This window comes from Meriones unguiculatus, chromosome 7 (genome assembly GCF_030254825.1).
Source record: "Meriones unguiculatus strain TT.TT164.6M chromosome 7, Bangor_MerUng_6.1, whole genome shotgun sequence".
Lineage (NCBI taxonomy): Eukaryota > Metazoa > Chordata > Mammalia > Rodentia > Muridae > Meriones > Meriones unguiculatus.
The window spans coordinates 113,021,348-113,047,982 of record NC_083355.1 but is presented as its reverse complement, the minus strand read 5'-3'; the positions used below and the strand labels follow the sequence as shown (position 1 = coordinate 113,047,982).

At 54.8% G+C, this 26,635-nt stretch overlaps 1 protein-coding gene across 2 annotated transcripts; it reads right to left on the bottom strand.

Moving 5' to 3' along the window:
• Window positions 1-521: 521 nt before the first annotated feature.
• On the bottom strand, window positions 522-24,123 carry Hhipl1 (HHIP like 1). Of its 2 annotated transcripts, XM_021664182.2 has the most exons (9): window positions 23,417-24,123; window positions 17,606-18,252; window positions 14,204-14,347; window positions 11,930-12,258; window positions 11,239-11,365; window positions 10,789-10,934; window positions 9,265-9,346; window positions 5,914-5,996; window positions 522-4,139 (listed from the first exon to the last, which is right to left on the bottom strand). In XM_021664182.2, the coding sequence occupies exons 1-9, from the start codon at window positions 23,687-23,689 to the stop codon at window positions 3,595-3,597; spliced, it is 2,376 nt and encodes a 791-aa protein (XP_021519857.2). In that variant the 5' UTR covers window positions 23,690-24,123; the 3' UTR covers window positions 522-3,594. The 2 variants fall into 2 exon arrangements, with proteins under 2 accessions (XP_021519857.2, XP_021519858.2); XM_021664183.2 differs by lacking the exon at window positions 5,914-5,996 and having other exon boundaries at window positions 3,977-4,139.
• Window positions 24,124-26,635: the final 2,512 nt, after the last annotated feature.

Genomic DNA, 26,635 nt, shown 5'->3' with positions numbered 1-26,635 from the left:
CAAGAGGACAGCCTCAGCTCTCAGTTCTCAGCATCTTGTTTCCTGAGACAGGGTCCCTTGATGGCCTGGAATTTCATCGAGTAGCCTCGGCTAGCTGGCCAGTGATCTACCAGGGGTCTGCCAGACTCCCAATCCCATCACACCATCGCTGGGGCGACCGGAGAGGTGGGTGGGCAGTTAGGAGCATTGGCTGGCTCTTCTAGAGGACCCAGGTTTGATTCCCAGCACCGACATGGTGGCTCATAACCATCTGTAACCCCAGCTTCAGAGGCCCTCCTGCCCTCTTCTGGCCTCAGCGATACCATGCACACAGGTAGTACACACACATGCGTGCATACAAAACACCAATACACATGAAATAACATTTTTGTTTGTTGTGTTCAAGTCTGGCTTTCTCTGTGCCACTTCGGCTGTCCTGGAATTCGACCTGTAAACCAGGCTCACCTCGAACTCAGAGATGCCTCTGCCTCCCGAGGGCTGGGGTTAAAAGTGTGCACCACAGCCATAAAAATATTTTCCTCTTTTAATATGCTTCTGGAAACTTGAATTGCCTCCACGGCTCCCATGCTTCCACTGGGCAACAGAACACAGACAGCAACCCACGGCGTGGCCCTCAGGTCACAGCATCCATCACACAGGAACTCAAACAACAAACCCTGGCCCTTGCCAGACCTGAGTCAACATGGAGACGGGGCCTGCTGCCCGTGTGGAGTTTCTGCAAGCTCCCACATGTTCCCTGTCTTGGTTAGGATTTACGTTGCTGTGGTGAAACCAGGACCAGATGTGACTTCGGGGGAAACCGTTTAAGCTTACATCTCACCAAGGGAAGTCAGGGCAGGAACTCACATCAGGAGCCTGGACACAGAACCGATGTAGAGGCCAAGGAGGAACACTGCTCAGCAGCTTGCTTTCCCCCCCACGGTGGTTTGCTCAGCCTGCTCTCTTATACCATCCAGGACCACCCTCCCAGGGGTGATACCACCACAGTGGGCTGGGCCCTCGCTCATCAATCATTAATCCAGAAAATGCCCGACAGGCTTTCCTGCATGCCTATCTGGTGGGTGCATTTTCTCAGCCTGGGTTCCCACTTCTCAGACGACTCTGCTAGCTAGGGTTAAGCTAGAGTAAGAACTAGTCAGAACAACCCCCATAGGGTGCCATTTCCCAGCAGTCACCACTGGGGAGGTGTAGCAAAGGGGGACCTGGAGCTACTGCCTGAGGGAGAAGAGGGACGGGGGAGCCACTGAGACCTGAGCCTCAGTTCTCCAAAGCCCTGGACACCAGTTTACAGGCACCGTGGGGACGGAGGGATGGTGATGTTGAACATGCAGGGGGAGAGGGCATCGGGTTGGGGGCTAACACACCTGAAGAACCTGGCAGGCAGCAAGTTCTGCATAAAGGCTGGTTCTTCACCGAGAAGAGGGTGAGAGGCCGGACACCAGGCTGGAAGGCTAGAGTCCTCCGTGTCATCTTGCAGGGACTCACTTTTCTCATTTTGCCTGTTTCTTCCTCCGCCACCCTGATGCCAGTCCCTCCACGTGGCATGCCTTCCTACCTAACACAGCTGGCAGCTGCCAGCATCAATGTCACCAAATCAATACCGAGCTTTCCGTTCAGAAGATTCATATTCTGGAATGCATCTGGAATGCTACCTTTATTTTTTATTTATTTATTTTTCTTTATTCAGAAGTCCTATTGACTACCTCCATTTTCCCCATGAGGCTCAGAGAAGTTAAGTGACTGGCCGACCTCAGGCCACACAGCAAGGACTAGAACCCTCGCTGCCTTCTAGTCTAATGTGTTAAGAGGTGGACACAGGTGTTTTGGGAGCTCAAGGTTGAAAGAACCTTCTCAGCCAGTCCTGCCAGCCCAAGCATACCTGCTCAGCACACTGTCCTTCACACCTGAACTTCCTCCTCCTCTTCCTCCTCCTCCTGCCAATAACCAGGATAGACTGTGTAGACACTCTGCCCCCCCCCCAAGAACTGCACTGCGAAGACACAGGACACGGGCTCCCCGGCTTCCCAGTATTGTGGCTGCACAGCTTTGCTCCAGATGTTTTCCTTTGCTGTCTGTAATTTTTCTTTTACTTCCGAGAACAGCCAGCCTCCTGAGTTGCAGAGCAGGCAGGGTGACCCTCAAGGTCCCTCCGAAGCTGCAATGAACAGGGGCAGACGTCACCAAGCCCGAGGCCGCACCCATTGCTCTGCCTGGAACACCACTCAGGCCCGTTCGGATCAGAACTCGGCGCAGGGATGACTTCTTCCTGCAAAGCTTGGGTCAGGAGCCTCACCCTGAGTCCTGGCCATAGCTGCCAGACAAGGGCCACATCCTGTTCTCCCTGACCGGTGACTCATCTGTTTCCCCAGCCCTGCCCCTCTCTGATGCTAACTAAGTACAGCTATCCAGAACTTGCTCCAGGCACCAGACAAAGTCACCGGTGAGGCCTAACACTGTTCCCTCTTCCTACAGAGCAGGGAGAGAAGCAGCAGGCCCTACCCTCTTCATTTGGGGCCCCTCACCTTGTAACTCAGCTTCCGGGGATGTGGGGGGGGGGATAAGAGGAGAGAGGGAAGGGTTGTGAATAGTCAAGTGGTTGACACAGCCATAATGAGTAGTCTTGATGGCCCCAAAGGCTACTCTCAGATGGGGGCTGAGGAATCTGAGGATCCCCTAGGAGGTGATGGAGACAGAAGAGGAAGAAAGGAGAGCCCCTCCCCATGCTGCATCCCCACCTGGGACTCAGAGGCTGAAGGGAGCAGAGTGTGAGCCTAAGGGCTCTCAACAGGAATAGGTGAGAGTCAGGCTTCAATGATGGAGGGGAACCAGCAGCCTCCCCGGGGTGCCTGCCTGCAGGGAGTGTCAAATGGCTTCTCATGGGTGCTTGCTTGATCCCTTTCAGCCTGATCCCTGGTGGGTAGCAAATGGCCACAGCCTCCTGGTCCTTTGAGACCCTTCTTTGGCTCTCCAACTGCCCGTTCGTTTCTGCGGTGCCTTGGACTGCCTTATCTGCTCGCACTCTGGCCATGATTCTCAGGCCACGCTTCTGCTGTTCTGGTGCCTGTCACTCGGCCCTGGCAGGGGGAGGGCTGGCCAGCTCCTTCCCTCAGTCTGACACTGTAAAGCAACCAGCCTCCCTACAGGGTGCTGTTCCTGAACAGTGCCTGCCCGCGCTCTCCAAAGTGCTGGCAGGTAAGTGATCTCGTTCACCAACCAAACACACACACACACACACACACACACACACACTCACACACACACACACACTCACACACACACACACACTCACACACACACACTCACACACACTCACTCACACACACTCACACACTCACACACACACACACACTCACACACACACACACACTCACACACACACACTCACACACTCACACACACTCACACATACACACACACACCAACACGCTCACCCACACGTTCACCCACACGCACACAGACACAGAGGTCACGTCCAGATGAACCACACCTTGGACCCTTCACCATGGTGCCTGCTGCACCAGGCGCCCGCAGACCCAAGGGGCCACCCCAGGCTCCATCCTCGCAGGGTGGCACAGCCAGGCGGCAGAGGCCAGGCTACATGTCCGGGTCCTGGTGGCTGCACTCGACGCCAGCGTCCTCTTCGTGCTTGCAGTTATGCGTGCCCACGCCGGCGTGCGCGCACTCCAGCAGGTTGCGCTCGCTGCCGGCGCAGCGAACATCGTCCAGCAGGATCGGCAGCGCGCGGCCCTCGCCGAACTCGGCGCGCTTGGCTGCTCGCACCGCGTGCGCGAAGCCCAGCTGGCGACACACCACCGCGGCTGCCTTGGTGTCCCAGGCGTCGTCGCACACCGTGCCCCACTGTCCGCCTACGAACACTTCCACGCGGCCGCGGCCGGGGCTCAGGCCCGCGGGCCGTACCAGGCGCACCGAGCCGTTCTGGGGTGCGGGGACCGCGGTGCTCGGACGTCCCCGCCGTCGTCCGTTTCCCTTTCGGGCCCCTGGTCGCCGGGTGGGCCTCGCGGGCTTTGTGGGCCGCGGGGTGGGTGCTCGGGGAGCGGCCGTGGGGCGCCTGCGGCGGGGCGCCTTGGTGGGAGCGCGGGCTGTGGGGCGAGGAGTGCTCTCAGGCGTCCGGATGAACTCTGCACAGAGGAAAGGCCAGGGGTCAGAGGGAACTGGCTGTCCTGCCTAGTTCTGCTCTCCATCCACGCAATCCCCAGCCTGTGCCGGGAAAACAGATTCTAAGGAAGATGCCTAGTCCGGCTCCACTCAGACCCTAAGATTAGGGTGCCTCTTGGGAGCCAGCTGTGTCTGATGGATCACCCTGACCCCTGAGCAGGATAGCCTAGTGCTGTGTCAGGAGCTTCGGCGGTCAGGAAGCCCTGGTTGGCAAGCAGGCACCTGGCCAATCCGCTGCTGCGGACTGGCCCACGCTTTTCCAGGTGTCCTCTAGGAGTAAGTGGAAAGACCCTGAAATTCGGGCACAGTAAGGGAGAAGTGGGACAGCTTACAGGAGCAAAGGACTCATTGCTTCCTGCCCTCTGTTTTCCATGAAGAAGCCAACTTCCACATAGAAGATGAAGCTAGCAAAACCTTCAGAATGAGTTCCAGGACAGCCAGGGCTACACAGAGAAACCTTGTCTTTGGGGAGGGGGAGGGGAGATTGGCAAGTCTGTGAGGCATTTTCTTGATTAATGTGTAATGTGGAACGGCCCATCCCCCTGTGGGTGGTGCCAACCCTGGGCGAGTGGTCCTCAGTTATATAAAAAAGCAGTCTGAGCAAGCCATGAGCAAACAAGCCAGTGAGCAGTGTTCTTTCATGGCCTCTGCTTCAGTGCCTGCCTCTAGGTCCTGCATTGAGTTCCTGCCCTGATTTCTCTCAGTGAGATGGACTGTGACCTGCAAGTTGTAAATGAAAATAAACACTTTGTTGCTTTGGATTGTGGTGTTTTGTCAAAGCAATAGAAACTCTAAGACAGATGGATTGTTGGACGGACGATAGCAGGATGAACGAACGAATCACTAGATGGATGGATAATGGTTTTCTAGATGGATGGATGGATGGATGGATGGATTGTTTGACTGGATAGGTGGATAGATGAGTTGATGTTTGGATGGATGGGTGGCTAGATGAATCATGGATGGGTAGATGAATGATGATGATGATGGATTTCTGAGTGAGTAGATGGATAAATGAATGGATACACTGGTATATGAATGGATGAGTGGATGGATGAATGGGAAGGTTGGGCAAGTAGGTACATGGATGGTGATAGGTGGATTGATGAATGGATGGGTGAATAGATGGATGGGCGAATTTGTGAGTGAATGGATGACTGATGGGCCAATGGATGGAAAGTGGATGAATGGATGAGCAGATGGATAGACATATGGATTTCCTTCATCTCTTGGTATACAAAAGATCTGACTATACCAAGCCACTGTTTGTGCCTAGACTGGACCCAATGGAGCAGCCCCTGCTCCCCTTTTGCAAGACTCCATGCCCAGACAGTCATTCACAGCCTTGAATAACCTTCAGAACACAGGGTTTGCTCATGGCTCTCTCTGTCCTAAGCCAAAAGGGACAAAATGGAACTATGGAAGACCCAGCCCAAATGCTCCCACCCCCTTACTCACAGATGGATGTCCTCCCAAGAGCCTTGAGCATGCCTTGCCCGACACAGCTATCCTCTGTTTGTACCCTCTTGGGGTTGCCTCCCTACATCCAGGGGTTGCCTGGACCTAGATCTGTCAAACAAGACCCATTGTGCTTATATTCCATTGACACTGCATCTCTCATAGGTGTCAGACATGGTCCTAGGTGTAGAGGCTGTGAGAGCATTCTAGGTCCCTCTGGAGCCTCGGGCTGACCTGAGGGGTAGTGGGAGCCCCCCTTTTCCAGTAGAAAATACTCACTTTCCTTGGGCACAAAGGGGATGAGGCGGCTCTTTGCCTTCACCTGAGCAGGGTGTATTTTACACTTCCCTGGAGGCGCCCGTCTGCCAACACACACACACACAGAAGATCAGAATTGGGAGGCAGCCTTGAGCATCCCCTACTCTCACACCACACCCCCACCTCCACCCCGTCTCCTTCCATTTTGGCGAGGCAAAGAGGGTAGGGGCCAGAGAGGTGTGATCAGGGACAACAGTCCAGCTACCGTAGTCCTGCCACACTACCCCGAAGCCCCTCACCGCTTTGCTCACCTCATTCTTGCACTTCCCCATTCCTGCTCAACCCTTCCACCCCAGGCCTTTAAGAGTCTCTCTCCCTGCTTCTGGTTTCTGGGTTTCTGGTGATACATAGGCCAGGAAGAAACGTGAAGATAGTCAGGCAAGCTTAAAGACGTAGTGGGCAGAAGAGAGGTGTCGTGGGAAGCTGGCTGCAGCAGGCCCAGTACAGTCTTGGGGTCTGTGGTTCAGAGAAAAGAGGCTGAGAAAGGTTGCCAGGGTGTCATCAGGCTCCTTCCCCAGCCTGCAGAAACACAAGGACCAGAATTCCATCTTAATTAGTTTTTGGCTGTTGATCTGTGATTCTTTGAATGGGTCCGACCCTGTTCCAAGACTGCCCCACGTGGGTCCAGGACTTCAATGGGGTTTCCATCAGCCTGGAATTGAAATAGCCACATGATGAGGTCGCCCCCAGATAGACTTGGCACAGGAAGAGACATACACCTCTTACAAGGCACACAGACTTCTCAAAGCTGGGGATGAGACCATCTCTACTCTGACCTCTCACTGAGTCTGCGTTTTAGGCAAATCTGGGAAGCAGGGGAGATGTTGTCTCTCTTAAGGAAATTATATATATTTTTAAAAAAATCTTTGTATACCACACCACAAAACCGCATAGTGGTTCTGTTCAGGCAGTGAGCTGTGACCCCTGGGCCTTCCTCCCTGTCTTTCTTTTCCATATGTCTGCTACCAGGCCTCTGAGGTATAGATGTCAGGAGACATACTTCTTCCAAAAGAGAAAAATAAAATGGAGGAGAACGTGGGAACAGGGGAGGAGCCCCACCCACTTCTGCCTGCCTCAGGACTTTGAGCAAGAAAATACCAAAGCCCTGCCAGGTCCTTTCTCCACACATAGGGACAAGAGGGAGAGGGTGTTGCAAAATCAAAGGTCAGAAAGCAGCTAGGTTGCCATCTGACAGGAATGAGATGCTCAGCATAATGACAGGTCCTTAAGGAAGCACTTTTTTATTTTTAAAAAAAGTTTTTGTTTTATACGTATAAATGTTTTGCTATATGTACATCTGTGCACCACATGACCTCAGTGCCAGCAGAGGGCAGAAGGGCATCTGGTCCGGTCCCTGAAACTGGCTTCACATGGTTGTGAGCCATCATGTGGAAGCCAGGAACTGAACCCAGGTCCTCTGGAAGAGCAGCCAGTGTTCTTAACCATGAAGCCAACTCTCCAGCCCCAGTGTTTGTTTTTTAAGTGAAAATAACCTTTACTTCCAAGAACCATGAAAGATGACAATGGCTGAGTGACCCTGCAGACGGTGACCAGCACCCTTTTCAGAGGGATGGTGCCATGTGCAGACAATGACACTCCTCGGGGACAAGCAAATGAGGTAAAAGCTGACTGTGGTCCAAGTATGAGGTTACAGATACAGACGTGGATGGGACCTTAGGGGGAACAAGATGGAGGCATATAAGGGGAGGGACGGTGCTTATGTGATAAGACATTATGTCATTAATTGTCAGTCTGTACTTTCATAAGTCATGATTTAAGACAACGCACACTCAATGTGAGGAGCAAGAAGTCTGAGAAGCTGCTGCTGGAGACTGCAAACCACTGGAGCTATGAAAACATGCTAATTAAATGAGATATGGGGTTCTGAGATCAAGAAGGAGCATGTACTGGGCATGACAGCATCTGGGAGTTAGAGGCAGAAGCCTGAGGGGTTCAAAGCCAGCCTAGACTGAAAGAAACGCCAATGGACCAGGCATAATGGCACACACCTTGAATCCCAGCACTTGGGAGGAGGAGGCAGGTGGATCTCTGAGTTCAGGGCAGCCTGGTCTGTATAGAGAACTTAAGGACAATCAGAGATACACAATAGAGACACCCTAATCTGGAGCCAGGGAGGCGATTCAGGGTATACACAGGAGTGAGGACCGGAGCTGGGCAGCACCCACGGAAGGCAAGTTGGGGTTATAACCTGCTTGTAATCCCAAGTGGAGACAGGGAGCCCCTGCAGCAAGCTGGTTAGCCAGACTACCCCGTTATAAGGTTCAAGAGAAAGGCCCCGCCTCAACCTATAAGCAGAAGAGGGAGACACTCAACCTTGTTAACTCCTGGCCACATATGTGCACCCCCACATGCAAACACATATACCTACATACACCCATACCACACACATTGCATACACAGATACACACACTACCCCCATACATGCACTTTTTAATAATTCATTTAATTTTATGTGCATTAGTGTGAGGATGTCAGATCCCTTGGAATTTGCATTACAGACAGTTGCGAGCTGCCATGTGGGTGCTGGGAAATGAGCCCAGGTCCTTTGGAAGAACAGGCAGTGCTCTTAACCATTGAGCCATCTCTCCAGCCCCGCACACACACTTTTAATTTGAGACTGGATCTTAGGAAATTCCCTAGGCTAGCCTAGAACTCTCAGAAGCTGGCCTGAAACTTGCAGTCTTCCTTTCCCAGCCTCCTAAATTGCTGGGGTTACGAGTGTATACTGCTGTGTCTGGCTGGAAAACAAATTTTTACGTTCAGTGTGTGTTTTAGAACTTCTCTAAACCTAGTGTCTGGGCATTCAGGGTGATTGGCTACTCTGACGGAGAAGCAAAAATTTATAAGCTAGGAATGGGTTCTACAAAGACCATTAGTAGTCATTCATTAACCACACCCTAATGTCATGTCGCTCTGTGCCATTCCTGGGACCTGAGGGGTATGACTAGGGTGAGGAGACACAGCCTTCATCCTGGAGAGTCTGGACACGTGACAGACAATCCCAAAGCCAAGTGATGATGAGGGAGGAAGGGCCAGGGGGGTCAGGAGGGAAAGTGAGTCAGGGAAGGAAGGCACCCACAGGGTACGGGTTTCTACCTGCTGTGCATGCTGCCAACAGTTAGGGCCCGGCCTGTGACTCATCTCAGCATTCGCGCCATGGGGAGCTGAGAGGGCTTGTACTCAGGAGTCACTGCGGGCCTTGAACCAAGGAGAGGGCCTCACAGCGAGAGCTGAGGCAGGAAGAGGAGGTGGGAGGAGGTGAAAGATGGAGGGGGGAGTTCAGGGACTCACCTGGAGGGGTCGATCACTTTGTAGATGACCCCGTGTGCGGCTGTGGCGCTAGGCACACCCGTGGACATGAAGTACAGCTCCCCTTTGAACAGGGAACAAGGCGATGAGTGTGTGTGCCACCTCAAGAAAGTGTAGGCAGGCCCCTCAGGCTCAGAGGGAGGCCCCGACCCCACCGACGAACACCTCAGCATGCCTCTATTCATGGCAGCACAGCTCCCTGACCTCTCATCCTACCTAGCCCCATAGAGGCTCCCAGCTCCATCCAGCATTATCCTGCTCCCGGCTCAGATGGGGTTCGACCAGGCCTAGTCTGTCGGCCATGGCGGTCTCAGAGCTTGGTCCCCCCACAGCCCGTGTATGCACAAGCTGCCAGGGCTGCCTGGGTGACCCTGTCCTCTTGGTTTCTGTGCTGCAAATGCCCCTTAAGGTTACTGGGGCAGCAGAGTTTTTTTTTTTTTTTTTAACATCGTCAGATATGTCCAAAACACAGCTAAATGGCCAGGAGCCAGGAGAAGCTGTTATGCCTTGCCTGCCAGCGCTGGTATTTTCATGATCCAGGACTGGCCAGCTCACATGTGCCTCCTCCTGGTTTTCTGTCACTCTGTGTCACTCAAAGGACTGAGGAAGGGCCCTTGAGAACTGCACTTTCCTCCTAGACTCTAGGGAGGAGGGACGCTACTTCTAAATCGTGTTAACCCCCTACCGAACCCAAAGAAAAGGCTTCCAAGGGCTCAGAGAGATTAAGGACCTTGGTGAGGCAGAAGCTGGGGCTGCCCTTTGGGAAACTCACATTCTAATGAGGGTGGGGTGGGGGTAGGTGGGGAGGTTGTCATTTCAACAAAGGTTTCCCAGACTAGGCCCCCCAGGGGCTTTGGGCACTGGGCCCTGCAGGGGATACCCCTCCAAAGGCCGCGGTGAGCGTTGCCTGGAAACTTCAAGAAGCCTGCACCAAGGCCTGCTAGGGGCCCCTGGCCTTTTGTCAAGGAACAATCCCAGGGCCGAGGACAAAGGCAGGACGCTGGGGTGGGATTCTAGCCTGCTCCCCTCCCTTCCCCCTCTGTCCCCTGCATCAAAACCAAGAGGGGCCGGAATGTGAGGTCCGGTGACAGGCCAGAAGGCTGTCTGCCTGCTTTGGAACGGTAACAGCAGTCAGCATTAGCTGCTCCCTCACCGGCTCAAGCACACTTGCCATCAGGAACCCGGCTGCTCTCTGACCTGCCTACCTTCCATATTCCACATCTTTCCTTCTGACTCTCGGGACTTGCACCCATGTCTCTAGCTCTCCCATCTACTCCTCCGTGGGGGTGGAGGATGGCCACTTCCATTTTCCAGATAAGAAAGGGGAAGTTCAGGAACAGATCCCAGGGCACAAGGAAAAGCCCAGCCCCAGAACACGCCCTTCCCCAGCATGAAAGTCATTTCCCGCTTAAGCTTCCTTCCCGTCAGAGGCCAGTGGAGTGACCAGGGTTGGTGGTGACAGTCTCAAGCTTGGGGAGAAGGTGGGGGGGATCTCTGGATGCTCACCAGCCTCATCCTCTGCAAAGGAGATAATATGCGGGTAGTAGTTGTTGATGAGGCCTGGGAAGGCACAGGTCTGCCCACGGCCCATGCAGACCTCACTGTACCTCCACTGGCCTGTCTCTGGGTTCTCTCGGAGGGACATCAGTCTTCTGCAAAGGAAGAGGAGGTCACGGCTAGTATATTGCACAAGGGATTCCATCTGTCTACCCATCCATCCAGTTATTCCCACACCCATTCGTCCATTCGTCCACCTGTCCGGCCCAGTCATTCATGCTTCCATCCACGCCATCCACCTGACCGTCTTCGCACGTACCTGCTCATTCTACTGATCACTTCTAAAAATGCCCGGGACTTTCTCACTAAGGAAGAGATCCGGCCCACTCCTAAGCACACACATACAAACACTCTCCTTTTTACCAGACAGGGAGAGCATAGGCCATGTAGACCACTTACCCGCTCATGAAATCGCCAAATATGTAGAGGCCGTTGAGGTTGGGGTACTCGCAACCCCGGTACACGTAGCCCCCCGTGACTGATTTGCCCAGCTTGTGCGGGTAGGCGAAAATCGGCAGCACATCATCTGAGGGGCAGATGAGAAAGTGGGTTCATCCTGTGCTTCGCTTCGCAAGCCGCGCTGAGCCACACCCTGAGATGGTGTGAAATGGCCTGAACAGGGAAGGGGCATACCGTATTTTTAGGGGGGGTATTGTGAGAAGGGGCCTAATGCATTGCTTGAAGGGTCCCCTAAAGTACAGGCAGGTTTTGAAGGGAGGGTCTGGAGTGGGGAAAGCCGGTCAGATGAAAGAGGCAGGGACAGTACTAGATGGAGATGAGGAAGTGTGGTAGGGTGTCCCGGGACGGAGGGAGGAGGGAGGTCTCCTATGGGACCACTCGGTGGAGTCCCCAGAGAAACGGAGCAGATCTCAGTCTACGCACCCAGGGAGGAGCGGGGCATGGCAGGTTGGTTTGGTTTGGGGTTCTGGAGTTATGCCGATCCGAGGTGGGAGTCCCCAAGAGGATGGGATGGGTCGGGCTGGATCTACATCGTGTCGAGGGTCTGAGCTGGGGAGGGGAGGGGCAGGTCTAGCTGGGGGGGGAGGGGAGCGGACAGAGCCCGCTCGGAGGCCCCCAGGGGCGCGGTCACCGAGGGAGGCGTTGGCGCACAGCTTGCGGTCGTAGCACTCGAAGCCCTCGCGAGCTCGCCAGCCGTAGTTGCGGCCCCTTTCCACCAGGTCCACCTCCTCGTACTTGTTCTGGCCCACGTCCCCGCAGAACAGGCGCCCGCGGCCGGCGCCAGACCTTGGGTCTCCGCGGTCGAAGGAGCAGCGCCACATATTGCGCACACCCAGGGCATAGACCTCGGGCCGCGCTCCCGGGTCGTCCACGAACGGGTTATCCGGAGGGATCGCGTAGGGCAGGCCGCGCTCCTTGTGGTCCACGTCGAGGCGAAGCACCTTGCCCAGCAGCGCCGACCTGCGAGCGGGGCGGAGAGCGCAGGCTGGTTAGGATGGGTCTGCGCAGGAGGCGAGGAGGAGGCGCACCCCACACCCCACACCCCACACCCCGCTCGCTCGCTCAGCCCAAGCCCTGCTCGGCCACCTGCCTCTGGGCACACCCTCCCGTCTCGCGCGCTCACTGCGGCAAGCCTGGCTGGAAGCCCTGACCCAACACCTAGGGCTGCGCTGCCTCCTCACAGCTCGCCTGCCTTTCAGGTCAGAGCTGCCCTTTATAGACCTGAGCTACGACAAGCCGCCGCCGCCCAGCTTGTCACTCCAAAGTACCTAGAAACCCAAGCATTTCACCACAGCTGCTTATGGAACTCCACGATCCCAAGCCCTGATGTCGTGCGTGCTGCTGTTCACAGCTGTCCTGTAAGGCGACGATTGTGCTAGAGAAAGAATTCGTATTTACGTCTTTCTCACCCAGCCGGGTGCTCCCACAGTGGGAGCACCACTAGGTGTCGGGCCATTGAACCAGCGCAGGCCATCAAAGGCAGATATAGCAAAGGGTACCAAGTTTAGCGGGGAAGGGAGACAGCGTGCTGCTGTAACTTCCTGGCAGCTCCGTGTGGGGGGTGGGGAAAGGGGAAGTGGCTGTCGGCTTCACTGATCCATTAACGCAGTGGTCCGCAACGGGAAACATACAGAACAGTGGTTCTCAACCTGTGAGTCGTGACCCCTTTGGGGGACTCTCCGATCAAATATCCCAGATACCAGATGTTCACATTAGAGCTCATTACAGTAGCAAAACAGCAGTTATGAAGAAGCAACGGAACAATTTTATGGTTGGGGGTCACCACAACATGAGGGACTGTATTAAAGGGTCTCAGCACTAAGAAGGTTTCGAACCGCTCTCTGGGAGATACCTGGAGTTAGCAGACCGGGAGCACACTCTTCATGGTGGTGCCTGCTGTGCCAACCCAATGCCACCTCTCTGTTAGCACTTGAGGGCTGGCCCACCCTCCGGCCTGCCCAGCAGAGCTGTTGCGCTGGTGTTTCACATTTGTGGAGCTGTCACTGACACGGAGCATTAGAACCCAGTGTTTCCCTCACTAGCAACACCTCACAAGTGTCCCATCACAGTGACAGGCACACCAGTGGCAATGGTTCATTCCCGGGGCCGGGCACCCCAGGCCCCCATCTTCACCCCACATCCAGCTCCAGGATCTACAGGCAGAAACTCCCAACAGCAAACTGACACTTTGAACGTCTGCTCAATCATCCACGAATCCTCATCTAGCTTCTCAGCTTCAGCTCCAAGAACGTGGGCAAAGTGAAAAGCTGGGGTGTTTCTCACTGTCCACCGGAATGCATACGCCGCAAGCTGCAATCCACACATCCCCACGATTGCTACTTTCTGGACCAAAAGAGGCTTCGAATATTCACTAAAGGAACGGGAACGGCTGTCTGGGCCTCCTGCACTACCCTGTGTACTTGCTTCCTGAGGCATGTCGATGCGCATGCTCACACACGTGGAAGGAGGAGGAGGCCGAGCCATTGGCTTAGACCGGGAAACAGAGAAGTGAAGGTGAGACCGCGTGTGGGTCTCTCATGGGAATAAACTCTGCTCCAGCCTGTCCTCCACCTGTCCCCATTTATTATGACTCCAGCAAGGCCCACAGGCCAGCGTTCGCCTCGGAGAAAACCCCATCTTCCAACGCTCACTGCTGCCACCTCTAATGAGTCTGTGACAAGGGGCACTGTGCCTGACCCTTGGCAACTGCTGGCACCTCCTTTCCTCATGACAAGTCTCCATCGTCCTCGCTAATCAATGGGGGTAGGTGACTGAGCCGGGGTCCCAGCTATCTGCAGGCCACCACCCTGCTCCGTGGGGCGGGGACGGAAGCTTGCCCTCCGGAAACACTTCAAGCAGCTCTGTGTGCACACAGAAGCCTCAGCCAAGCGAAAGCAGGGCGTACTTGTTTTGCGCATTTCCAAACTTCCCAAAGGGGTCTCCTGCCATGCCGCCATCTCCCGTAAAGATGTAGAGGTAGCCGTCATCCCCAAAGAGCAGCTGGCCCCCATTGTGGTTAGAGGCTGGTTCTTCAATCTCCAGGATTATCCTAGACAGAGACAAGTTCCCCTTCAATAAAAACACACTCAAAACGGTAACCACAAAATAGCAGTAAAATGTTTTTTTAGACGCCACACGGCAGCGGGGAAGACTCCAGAGCACTTGTAATGTGTTATTTATTTTCACAAGGACCTTTAGGGATGATCCACTTCACCGTGTCAAGGAAGGACCTAGATGAATGACCCACTTCAGGGCACACAGGCCATCAGCCTCAGAACTGGGAGCAGGACTCTGGCTAGTGTTTCTCAACTGCTTTCTAACCTGGTACCCTAAGGAAGGTCATCAACTTCCCCATTACTATATCCTGTTTCCCACACCCCATCTGGTGACCAGAGCCCATTTGACATGCACCCTTGATCGTTAGGATGAGCTTCTCGGGATAGTGGGCCCTCTTACTGCCACTGGAGGAAACCTTTACTGTAGGCCTACAGCTGGCTTCCCATTAGGGCTTTGTCATGGACGGGGGAAGGCAAGAGGAAGGAAGACACTGCCAGTCTGTGTCCTGAGAAGCAGCAGGCGCAGAGATACAAGAGTGGCCACGCAGACTCCCACAGGTGGCTCCTCCACCCCAGCAGCAACTACATACAGCAGCTGGAGTTCTCAGGTCACCGGCTCTCCCTTCCGTAGCCCTCTCCCTACCACATGGTTAAGTCTCTGTACTAAATCCCCTCACATAGGAAAAAAAAAAAGACTCCCAAAATAACCAGGTTCAACAAGACTTGCCACTGCGCTAACCTTATAAAAACAAAGCAGGAATAAACAAAAGAAACAACAGACACAGAGAGACCAGGTCATTAGAAGCAGGTCTTGACTGGTTCTTTTCCGTGGTGAGGCAGATGCATGTGACCCTTCTAGAGTCCCACAGGGTCCCCCAAACAGACGCCAGCTCAGACTGCTGGTCACCCACCTCCAGCCATGGGAAGACACTGACAACTGACCTGGGTACCAATGATGGCTCACTCCTGGCCCTGCCCACCTGCCAACCGTGACAACTTCTCCCTCGGAGTGAGCGAGTCCAGCTCTGTGTTGTGTCCTGTGCCTGGAGGACCCTCATTGAAGGCCCTGTCTAAAACATGCAATACTTTGTGTTTTTAAAGATTTTTTAGTAATTTATTTTCTTTTTACTTGTGTGTACGTGTATGCAGATGCCCTGGTACCGGAAGAGGGCAGCAGAGCCCCTGGCACTGGACTTATGGGCTGTTATGAGCTGTTCCATGTGGGTGCTGGAAACTGAACTCAGAACCTCCAGAAAAGAGCCAGAGATGCTCTTTACCATGGAGCTGTCTCTTCAGCTCCAGGATTTCTTGTTTGTCGCTTGTTTGTTTTTAGGCATGATCTCCCTATATATCCCCGGATGCTCTGGAACTCACTATGTAGACCAAGGTGGCCTTGAACTCACAGAAATCCACCTGCCTCTGACTCCACAGTGCTGGGACTAAAGGAATGTGCCACCACACCCAATTTTATTTTATATTTTAAAGACAGGGTCTCTGGTAGCTCCGCTAGCCTAGAACATGCTAGGTAGCCAAGAATGGCGTTGAACTCCTGATGCCCCTGATCTTATTGCCTCCACTTCCTACCTGCTGCAGTTATAGGACATGGAGCAAGCACTCTCAATTTCCAACTTCTGTTTCTATCACAAGTCACTTTTTAGGCCACTATTGGAGACACATGCTTTCATCCTCCATCTCTCTTCTGTCAGGTCCATGGAATAAATCTTCTCCCATTGAGAAGTAGTCTCCCAGGCTTGGGTGTAATCATGAAAATTCTGTCTTCTCTTTTTGAATCTGGCTGCCAGAGACAGATGTCTATTAACCTCAATGCTATGGTTTTGGGTTGTTTCTCTTTTTTTATAGGTCAATGTTAACAGTTCACAGGTTCATCCAGCACATGGTTTTACCAACACACCTGATCCTAGCGTTGCTCTAACTTGCTCTTTACTTGGGGGTAGGGGCAGGCAGCATCTCTGAACTACATTTCCATGGTCCTTTGCCAGCTGAACAGTATCAGCCAATAGAGGGCATTAGGAGAGGCAGGTGTGGGGCTGGTGTTTTGTTTGTGTTTCTGGCAACATCTCTGCCCTTCCCCCATGGCTTTGGTTATGTTCCCCGCCCCCCAACCAGACCTTCCTACCCCACAATTCTGGGGATGCAGCACCACCTCATTTCTCCCTGGATCCCTCTAGCCATAGAAGGAGGCAACTTTCTCCGGTGGTCCAGGCTCAATGCCACCTTCCCCGGGCTGTCCTTTTTTTTTTTTTTTTTAAGATTTAGTTTTATTTCTTTATTATATTTATTTTATGTGCATTAGCGTTTTGCCTGCATTTATGTCTGTGTGAGAGTGTCAGATCTTGGAGTTACAGACAGTTGTGAGCTGCCATGTGGTTGCTGGGAATTGAACCAGTTCTCTGGAAGAGCAGTCAGTACTCTCAATTGCTGAGCCATCTCTCCAGCCCCACTTCCAACACTCTTAACAGCCAAGACTCTTATTTTCAGTATCTGCTTCTGCCTGGGAGAGCCTCTGGAGCAGGGTGACCAAGCCAGGTCAACTCCCCTCTGAAACAGTTGGGACATAAATATTAGCAAGTAGGTTCTGCAGGCACTGGGGACCTAGAGGTAGGAGCAGTTTAAATAGGGTAAAAGCCGGACATGGTCACCAATGCCTGTAATTCCTGTACTTGAAAGGTAAAGACAGAGAACCAGTCTTGGCTGGTTCCAGGCCAGCTTGGGCTACACAAGACCCTGGAGAGAGAGAGAGACAGGCAGAGAGACAGAGGCAGAGAGAGACAGACAGAGAGGCCGATAGAGACAGACAGACAGACAGACAGAGACCACAGCCCAGCACGCCCTTGGATGCACCTCTGTAGAGAGACCAGGGCTCCAGCTTGGATGCTTCCTAGCTGTGTGACCTGAGAGGTCACTTCCCCCTCTGAGCTATGACCTCATTCAGTTGTGTGAGTCAGATGAAATCACTCTCCAGAGCCTGCGGCAGAACAGCAGAGAAGCGTCTGGCCTAAGGAGGTCAGAAGCAGGGGTCGGACATGGCCCCGCGTCGTGCCTGTTTTGCAAAATCATTGCTCTCCAGGCCCCAGAGCAAGTGATTCAGCAGCCCACCCCACCCGGTGTGGGGCTGTTGAATAGTCACAGTACTCAAGACGGACAGGCTCCCACAGCCACAGCAGTGTGGGTCACGCGGCCTCCCACGTGACCACGCGGCCCTCCCTGGGCTGGGGCTCCGGGGAAGCCACCTCTCTGAGCTGTGATCCACGGTGTTCTCATCATCCTCCGAGACTCTGAACTCGCTGATACGGATCCACTCTCGGAAGCCAACCCCCACAGAGTAGTAGACGTAGAGCCTCCTGGGACGTGGGTAGCGGGGGTGGAAGGCAAGGCCGAGGAAGCCGCGCTCATCCCCTTCCCAGGGTGACGTGAGCACCGCCTGGCTCACATTCAGGAAGGGCTTCTCCAGGCGCGAGCGGTCGGGCAGGTAGGTCCACACCAGCCCCACCTGCTCGGCCACGAAGAAGCGGTGGCTGCCGTCCCCAGCGTGTACCATGGCGACGGGGTTCCGAAGCCCGTTGGCCACCTCCTCCAGACACAGCTGCAGGCAGCCCTTGGCATCAGCCACTACGCGGCCCAGGTTCGAGTTCAGGTTCTCGTTGACCAGCAGGCTTGGGAAGCAGTAGTCAGTGTCCTCTAGGGACAGGTAGCGGCATAATTTGGCCCGGTTGCTCTCCAGGGCCCAGAGTTCACGGTCAGGGGAGAGGTAACGGAAGAGGCCTCGGCAGGGCTGCCACATGTCGAGGCAGTAATCCTCGCACAGGCCAGGCACTGTCCGCAGGGGGGTGGCCGGGTCCTCCGCGTCGTAGAGGTGGGCTGCGTAGGGCGAGCATTCCTGCAGAGACAGGAGGGCTCAGAGATGCTGGGAGGGGCGCTCACGCCTGCTCAGCTTGTGTCCCCACTCAAGGGTCACCTGCTGAGATCTGACCGTCCCCCTGCAGGCCTCCTCTCCATTGCTCCTGACCTCTGACTACTTAGCAAATCAGAGCCCCAGCATTTACCATGAGCCTTCAGTCCTAATGCCTATCTTCTTCAGAGTGTGCGTTCTGTCAGGGCAAGAATTTCTGCTCTTCTTCAGTGCTGTATCCTAGACCCTCACATAAACCCAGGGCACCCAGGGCACAGCAAACAGTGGGGGGACAGTGAAAACTGTTTTACCTCGGCAACCACAGTGCCCCGTGTCAAAACACTCGCACATCGATTATCATTTAATGTTTATGATTATTTCACTGGTGGGGGGGTGGACTGAGGTGGGGGGGCTCCCGTGTTATTCAGTGATGTGCTCAGGTTAGTGGCGTCTGGGTCTGGTCTCCCGTCTGCCCTACCATCTCCATAACTAGACAGCAAACACGTGCACAGCACCTGCATGACTTTGGGCTGAGCCCAGGCCTGTGTCTCCCAGGATACCCCCACACACACACCCCATCTATCCTGCCCTCAGACTCAGTTCCTCCCAGCGGGACCCTGCAGCTCTCCTCACTGGAGCTACAGCTCAGAATTCTGTGAGATTAGCGAATCTCCTTGGGTGCTGCCAGACCAGAAAGACTTCCAGGGGCCTCTCCCCGGCTGGCTCTGCCCTCGGAAGGGAGAAGTAACCACTTTTTCTGCCGTGCAGGCTTCCCCACTAGTGGGGTGCTGCAGAGCCCACTCAGACCCCCGATGATACCACATGAGAGGAAAGTCACCGCCTCAGGGAGCAAGTCTGTGACCACAAGCAGGAGTGTGGGGGCCGCTAATGTGCCCACCCTCCACCCTGCCCCAGACCGTCCTACCCTGAAGCTGGTCTTGTTGGAATAAGTCACATGACCCCTTACCAGACCATCTCCCTGCCCTGCCTGCAGCAAAACTCTCAGAACAAACAAACAAACAAACAAACAAACAAACCCAGTTCCTTGAGAACCCTCTTGTGGAGTCCCCTTCACGCTGTGGTTGCTTTTCTCTCTGCGGTGACAGACCCCTGCTGCCATTCCCCCAAGCCCCAGGGCTACTCAGCTCTGGATCCCCAGAGGACTTAGAGATGCAATTCCTAGACAGAGCAGCCAATGTCAGCTGTGCCACCTGCTCTCACCAGGAACCCAGGCTGGGCTGTAGCAGGAGACCTCGCTGGAAAGCAGGCGGACAGCTGACCTCCAGGCCAGGGCTCCCTCCCTTTACAGCTTCAGTCATCCCCGGCCCGGCCCCTGGTCCCTCCGCTGCTGTAGGCTGAGTCCCACCTGACAAGCTAAGAGGCCCTGCTGTCAGTCACCGTCCCTGTCTGAGGTGTCATATCTCCTATGCTCCGCTCTGCGCTGTGTGTGCCAGGCCAGATGGCCAAACCTTGGACTACGCAGGGCCCACTCTCCCATGATCCTCTGGATGCTATTTTGGGCCAGCAGTGGCCAAAGGGGAGACCTGAGAGGACTGTGTACCCACAGGCTTCCGTCTCTCTCTATGGGGCAGTGTCACTGTGACCCCAGTGTTATAGATGAGGACCTGGGGCTAACAGTGACCACACGCCCAGAACTGGCCAGAGCGGGACTCACCCCAGCCTTCTGCTCTCTCCAACGCTTCACTAGACTGGTCTCTGATGGATACAGACCATACCAGGCACTGGCCTTGGCTCCAAAGACACAGTAGAGACAAGACATGACCTGATAGCCCTTTCCTTGTTAAAACTCAGCCAAAACGTCGGCACAGGGGCTCTGGGGACCTCCTGAGGACCTTGGCATGTACCCGAATACTGACCACTGAGTCCAGCAGTCCATTACACGTGCTCTCCCTATTCTTCCTTACACATGATGTGAAAGTGGGGCTCAGACCAGAGCCACCCAGAGTTAGTAAATGACAATACGGAACATTAGTTGCTGCTGACAGAGAGGGTGGGCAGTCACCGGACCTCATGTCCAGGTACGGTGGGCAGTGAAACACCCACGGGAACAAGACACCTGCCACCTGCCGGCCCCAAGGTTGCCAAAGACCAGTCTCTCTGACAGTCATGACTCATGGCCTTGAGTCCCAAAGGTATCTCACCTACCCCACCCCACCCCTCCCCACCCCCACCAGGAAAGAGGAGTCTTGTACACAGTGTTCCTTCTGTGGGACATTCCTTCCTCCCTCACTTCCACAGCTGGCAAACTCCTATTCACGAGGCAGGGCCCACCCCACAAGTCTCCTCCTTCCTCCTTTTCCCAGGGCAGACTCCTGCCCCTCCGGTGTCCATGACACTCTATCTCTGACTCATACAGATATTCTTCTCCTGGTTGTCTGTTACTCCGGGAAGCCATGCTCCTCTTCTGCCATCACCTCTGCTTCACCAGAGGGGTGGGGAGAAGGGAGGAGGGCTTGACTGCTCTGCCTGGCCAGGACTCAATTTTCTCTTTGCCTGCTTGTCCACCCACAGACTGCGAGGCCCTGGAGGACAGGCACCCCAGGATCCAGCACACAGTTTGGCTTCGGGGCAGGGGGCAGTGTTATGAGGTGGTTCCATGAAGGGCTTTGGAGCCAGAGTTTGTGTTCTGTGTGTGATCTTTGGCGAACTCCTTACCTCTCTGCACCAATGTCACCATCTATAAAAGGGGACAAGAACGCCAAAGAGTTGCTGGGAGCAATAAACTGAGACTCCATGTGTTTGCTCAGTGAGTGTTCAAATAAAATGGACCCTGAGGGAGTAACTCAATGGTCACTCTTCCAGGCTGTACCAGATTGTTGAGGGCTTTTCGCTACTTGCCCTGGTACCTTGGGATCGTCTCTTGGTTGCATGTCCACCTGCCTGTCTGTCTGTCTGTCTCCTGAAATGAATGGAGAGGCTTTTGAGGCTAAGACTGTGACTTGCCAGCTGCCTCTGGGTCCAGCAACACAGAACCAACTCCTCGCTGGCCCTGGGGACATGTCTGCTAAACACCCTCACAGGTTGCTCTTCAGGTAAGTCCTGCTGATGAACTCAGGCACCCAGCTACCGAGAAGTCAGCCACGCTGAGGTTGCTGTGTGCCACCATTGCCTGACACATTTTCCCAGCGGAGGGCAAAGCCTCAGGAAAGAGCCTCCTGCCTCCTCCACAAGACAGCTGTGAGGCTTGAATGATCACTGACAGAAACCTGTAGGCAAGGCTCCAGTCCTTGGGATTGGTGGCAGTGAGGGTGGCACCCCCACACTCTCCCAGAGCCCCCTCAAGGGAACCACACCACAGCCTTGGCAGACAGCCTGATGCAAGCTCAGTTCAGACATGAGGTCACCCCAAGAGACAACTCACTGGAGGTATGAGCAGACGTTCTGCCACAGAGTTCTCAGGCCATTTTGGGCAGGCTCCCAAGGAAAAAGAGGTGCCTCCTGCCAGCAAACAGCCTCAGGACTCCTTCATGCTCCCTGGTCCTGTCCATCTCCTTCGCCCTGCTGGGCCTAGCACATGGTGAGTACCCTATAAGCAGGCATGGCCTGGGCGTAGGGACCCTGCTATTGGCCTGGATGTTGCAGGGAGACCAATGAGCTGTTCAGGTGGACCTTCAGGATGGAAAGAGAGGTGGGTGGCTTACCCTCTAGCTCTCTCGGGATGCGCAAAGTTTTGGGGGTGGCTGGGTAGAACCCACTACAAGATGAACAGAACAGCCTGGAGCACCGTGGTCTCCCCTGGACCCTAGCACCTAGAGCACTGAGTGTGGTTCAGGTCTCCTGACCCACCACTGGGCCATGTCACCATTGGGTAAGCTCCCACGTTTCCTGAAATGGTCCCTGACCCTCACTCTCTCTCTAAGACCGCAAGGAAACAGTAGAGGAATTTACCTACAAACCCCAATTGAACCACTCTGCCTGTGCCGTTTATGCGCCATGGGATGACATGTGGGGTGGAGATCGGTCCCTCTTTTAAAGACAACATAAGTGAAAGACAAACGGTGAAGCTCTCAAGTTCACAGTCAGGAGAGGCGGTAGTATCAAACCAAGTCAGCCCCTTTAGTCCTGTCCTCTAGGCTGCCCCCTGCTGGCTGGGACAGGAACTTTGCACTGTCTAGAGCCAGCCTTGGAGCGTCTAGCTGGCGCTCCTGCAATCAGATCAGGCGGGCAGATCCAGTGGTAGCGGTCAGATAGTCCACATCAACAGAAGGAAAGTGGTAGTTCGGTGTGGACCTAAGGGCTCCACCGTCAGAGGGGAGGTGAGAGGGGACAGCGGCCAGCAGCACAACAGAAAGGGGGGTACTATAAGACCTTGGGCACTGCAGGCCCTGGTTCACCACCACCCCTGACCCTGAGAGACACTCAGGCAGTCCTAAGGCTGCTGACAAAGTCACACCCCTTATCTTAGCTGCATCCCCTTCCAATCCCGCCTTCATCCATCCCGGTACCTGACAGAGACAGGGCTCTCTGAGGTGGGGCCCTGGGGCAGCTTCCAGGGTGTCCCAGAGAGTAGGAGTCTGTAGACTCTGAGGGGAGGGGGCTGAGAGCACTAGCTGCTCTTCCAAAGGTCCTGAGTTCAATTCCCAGCAACCACATGGTGGCTCACAACCATCTATAATGATACCTGGTTTTCCCCCTGCTGGCGTGCAGGTATACACACAGACAGAACATTGTATACATAATAAATAAATCTTTAAAAGAAAGACTCTGAGGGGAACTGAGCCTCCTAAAAGGCCCAAAGCAAATGAATGACAAGAGCTGTCCCGGTCTTCTTGCCTGGTGCTAAATCACTCCCTCTTGGACCCCCAAAGCTCTAAAGTCCGGGACCCACTCCTCACCCTCGCCCCTGTGCTGCCATCACTTCCAAAGTCCAAGATCTACTCCTAAGCCTAGCACCTGTGGGGTTGCCATCGCCTCAAAGTCTGGGACCCACCCTGAGTCCTTATGGGGATGCCCCTATGGGGATGCCAGGGCCCCCCTGAACCCCAGCGACCCCCTCAGAGTCTGGGACGCACTCCTGAGTCCTTTTGGGAGACCCTTATGGGGATGCCATCCCCGCTCCGCCCCCGCCTTTCCACCTCTCACCCCCATCGACCAGTGGCCCGCGTGCCCCCGGCGCCGCGCTCCCGCTCACCTGGCACAGCAGGTCCAGCGCGTAGCCGGCACAAGTCGCCCACACCCCGGCGTCCATGCGGGTCTCCAGAGCCCGGAAGCGCCGGGCCAGCGCCTCGTCCTGCTCTGCGGTGCAGCAGCCAAAGGAGGAATACTGCGCGCAGAAGCTCAGCGGCTGCGGCGGCCGGAAGGGCGGCCTGAAGTCCAGACACTGTGGGTGCGCGGCAGCCAGCAGAGCGCGCAGAGCCAGCAGCGCCGCGGGCCCGACCCCGGCCCCAGCCAGCCGCCCAGCCATCTGCCCGGCAGTTCGCACAAGAAAAAAAAAAAAGCCAAAGGCCTGCCAGGCCCGCCAGTGCGCCCCCACCCCCACCCCCGAGCCCCTGGCCGCGCCCCGAGCGCCCGCCTCCAGACTTTCACCCTCCCGGGCGCTCTCGGGGGAAACCCGTGGCTTCTCCCCGCAGGCCTAGAGTCTGGGGAGTCCTCTCGCTCGAGGTCACCTCTCCTTGGGAGCACTCTGCGGGATTGGAGGAGCGCGGCACAGCCCGGTTCCCGCTCTGCGGCCAGCCCCCTCCTCCTGGCCCCAGTCTTTCCAAATTCAAGGTCCGTGGCCTGGCGTCTGGGAAGCCCCGGTTGCCCAGTTTCACAGTTCCATCTCTTACTCTCAGCTTCCTCTCTTGGTGGTGGTGGGGCAAGGAGCAAGCACCCCAAAGCCCACAGCAGGGAGGGACTCCTAGGTTGTAATCCCACCTCCCACTGAGCCAGACAGGAACTTCAGCAGAGTGTTTAAAAATGGAGGTGTGTCCTGACAGACAGGTGGTGTCACCTGGGACCTCACAAGGAGTGAAGCCTGAGCCTGGGGTTTGGGGAGGGAAGAGGCAGCTATCCACAGTCCAGCCTTGGCCCTCCCAGGGCTTCTGGCCTGTCCTGGCCGTGGAACTCTCCACCCGAAGCCCAGGACCCGGGGGGCCTCTGGCCTTTCTACATAGGAAGCCCTAATGCGTGTGTCTCCTGGATGGGTGTTTACCTCTCCACCAGCACCTCTTGCCTCAGCTTCACCACAAGAGCGCACATACACACTATCTCATGGGCCCAGAACCGCACAACAGTAGAACCCCTGGCACTTGCCCAAGAGGACCCCAGGACTGGCTTCTCCCTGGAGGAACCATCGGTTCTCTCTCTCTCTCTCCTTCTCTCTCTCTCCCCGCTCTCTGTCTCTGTCTTCAGTCTCCTCGAACTACCCTGTTGAGTCAGCCGGCCACAGTTGCTTCGTGCGGTTGAGGTTGCTTAGATTCCACAGAGCTGTGGTTGGAGCCTGAAGGGGGGTGGGGCCAGGGGCCAGCAATGAAGACCAAACATCTCCTCTCTAAGTACTGAAGAGCGAGTACACTTAACACACGACTGACAAACAGGAAGGCTGAGAAGCTGCAAGAGGGATGGTGAGACAATCCGGAGTTCTGCAGCATCAGCAGCTGGTCCACAAAGTCCCTGGTGGCTGGAGGTGGTTAGAGACAAGAAGCTATGACTAGCCGCGGCAGCTGGACCCTCAAGGTGAGAGGGAGAGGCAGCCATCGTCAGATAATCAGGGGACAGACAGCCGGGGCACAGCACCCCCTCCCCCCTCCTGTTCAGCCGGTGTTTATTATAGGCTGAACTGAACAGGGGTGGCTGAATAGGCGTCTGGAAAGCATGATCTGGAGAGCTGAGTGGCCAGAAAGTGGCTGGCAGCCGCAGAGCCCCTGGAAAATGAAGGCGCAGGCAGGGAAGGACGCAGTCACAACCTCCTCGTCCCAGGCTGCAAGCCAGATTAGGTAACGGTAACACACCATTCGGGGAAATTCCTGGAGGCGGGGTGTGGATGAGTATGAGTGAGAAGCTAGTGGTGTCACAGGCTTGGGGTCAAGCTCTTGCAAATATTCCTCTAAGAATGCTTCCAGGGTCTTAGGGAAGGGCCAAGCAAGGCCCCTCATGGTTCTGGCAGGCAGAGGGAGGAGGGGCTGTCAGGACCCTGAAGCAGGCTGTCTCTCCAGGAGAAAGGGCTTTGAGACTCACCGTGGGGGAGGGAAGGCAACCCCTCGCCTTGATGACTCAATAAGAACACATCAAGTCAGACACAGTATAGAGCAAAAGCCAGGAGCATAGGGTTTTAGGCACCCCTCCCCAGCTCCTTACTACCCCATCAGCAGGCTTCAGTGTAGCAGCAGGTGACCCCTGGGTGCACTGCAGGACACAACCCTGTCTGAGGAGAAGCACTGAGGGACCTTGGGCAACAAGGAGGAACTATGTGGACAACGGTGGGTGCTTCCAGGCCTCAGGCTCCTCATTAGATGCCCAGCCCCTAGCTAGATGCATATTTTGTGCTCACTCTAAAGCTCAGTGTCCCTCAGTTTGTGTTGTCCAGGACATCGCATCTGCTTTCCAAAACAAAACAAACAAATAAACAAACAAGCAAACAAACCAAGGCATGATGCAAGGCCAAACTTTCACAGCACATATGCTAGTGCTACGGGACAGGGAATTCAGAAGAGCAATGATTCAGACGTTGAGACTTCTTTGTAAACAGGCGACTGTGGGGGAAGAGATGGGTGGTGCAAACACAGAGGGCGAAGCTGTCGGATTGAAGAGTTGAAGGCCAAGCATGGGGAAGGCCTTGGCTTCCATCCCCAGAAGAAAAAAACAATCTTTGCAGAAGCAAATTAAAGGGGCTGTGGAGACAGCTTAGAGAGTAAGCCCTTTTGTGAGGATGATGCTCTGAGTTCAATCCCAAAACCCCACGTGGAAATCTCGGGCATGATGACAGTGTATGTCATTTCTATAATCCTCGTTCTGGTAATGGAGAGACGGTAATGGAGTAGCTCATGCTACTTTTCAGCCAGCTAGCCTAGCCTACTTGATGAATTCCAGGCCAAAGGAAGAAACAAAAAAAAAAAAACAAAAAACAAAAACAAAATGAAACAAGACCAAAAGACATAACAGAGGGCTGGGGAGATGGCTCATGAGGAAAAGATACTGCCCACTGACAATCTGAATTCAGTCTCCAGGATCCACGTAGTGAAAGGGGAGAACTGACTCCCACAGGTTGTCTCTGAGCCTGCAAGCACACACACAGGCACACACAGGCACACAAATGAATAAATGTAAACAAAGTTAAAGATACAGTATAAAGAAAAAGCATGACCAAAAAAAAACGTTCAGGGTGAATTCATTTTACATTTGTGTGTGGGTGTTTGCCTGGGTATGTGCC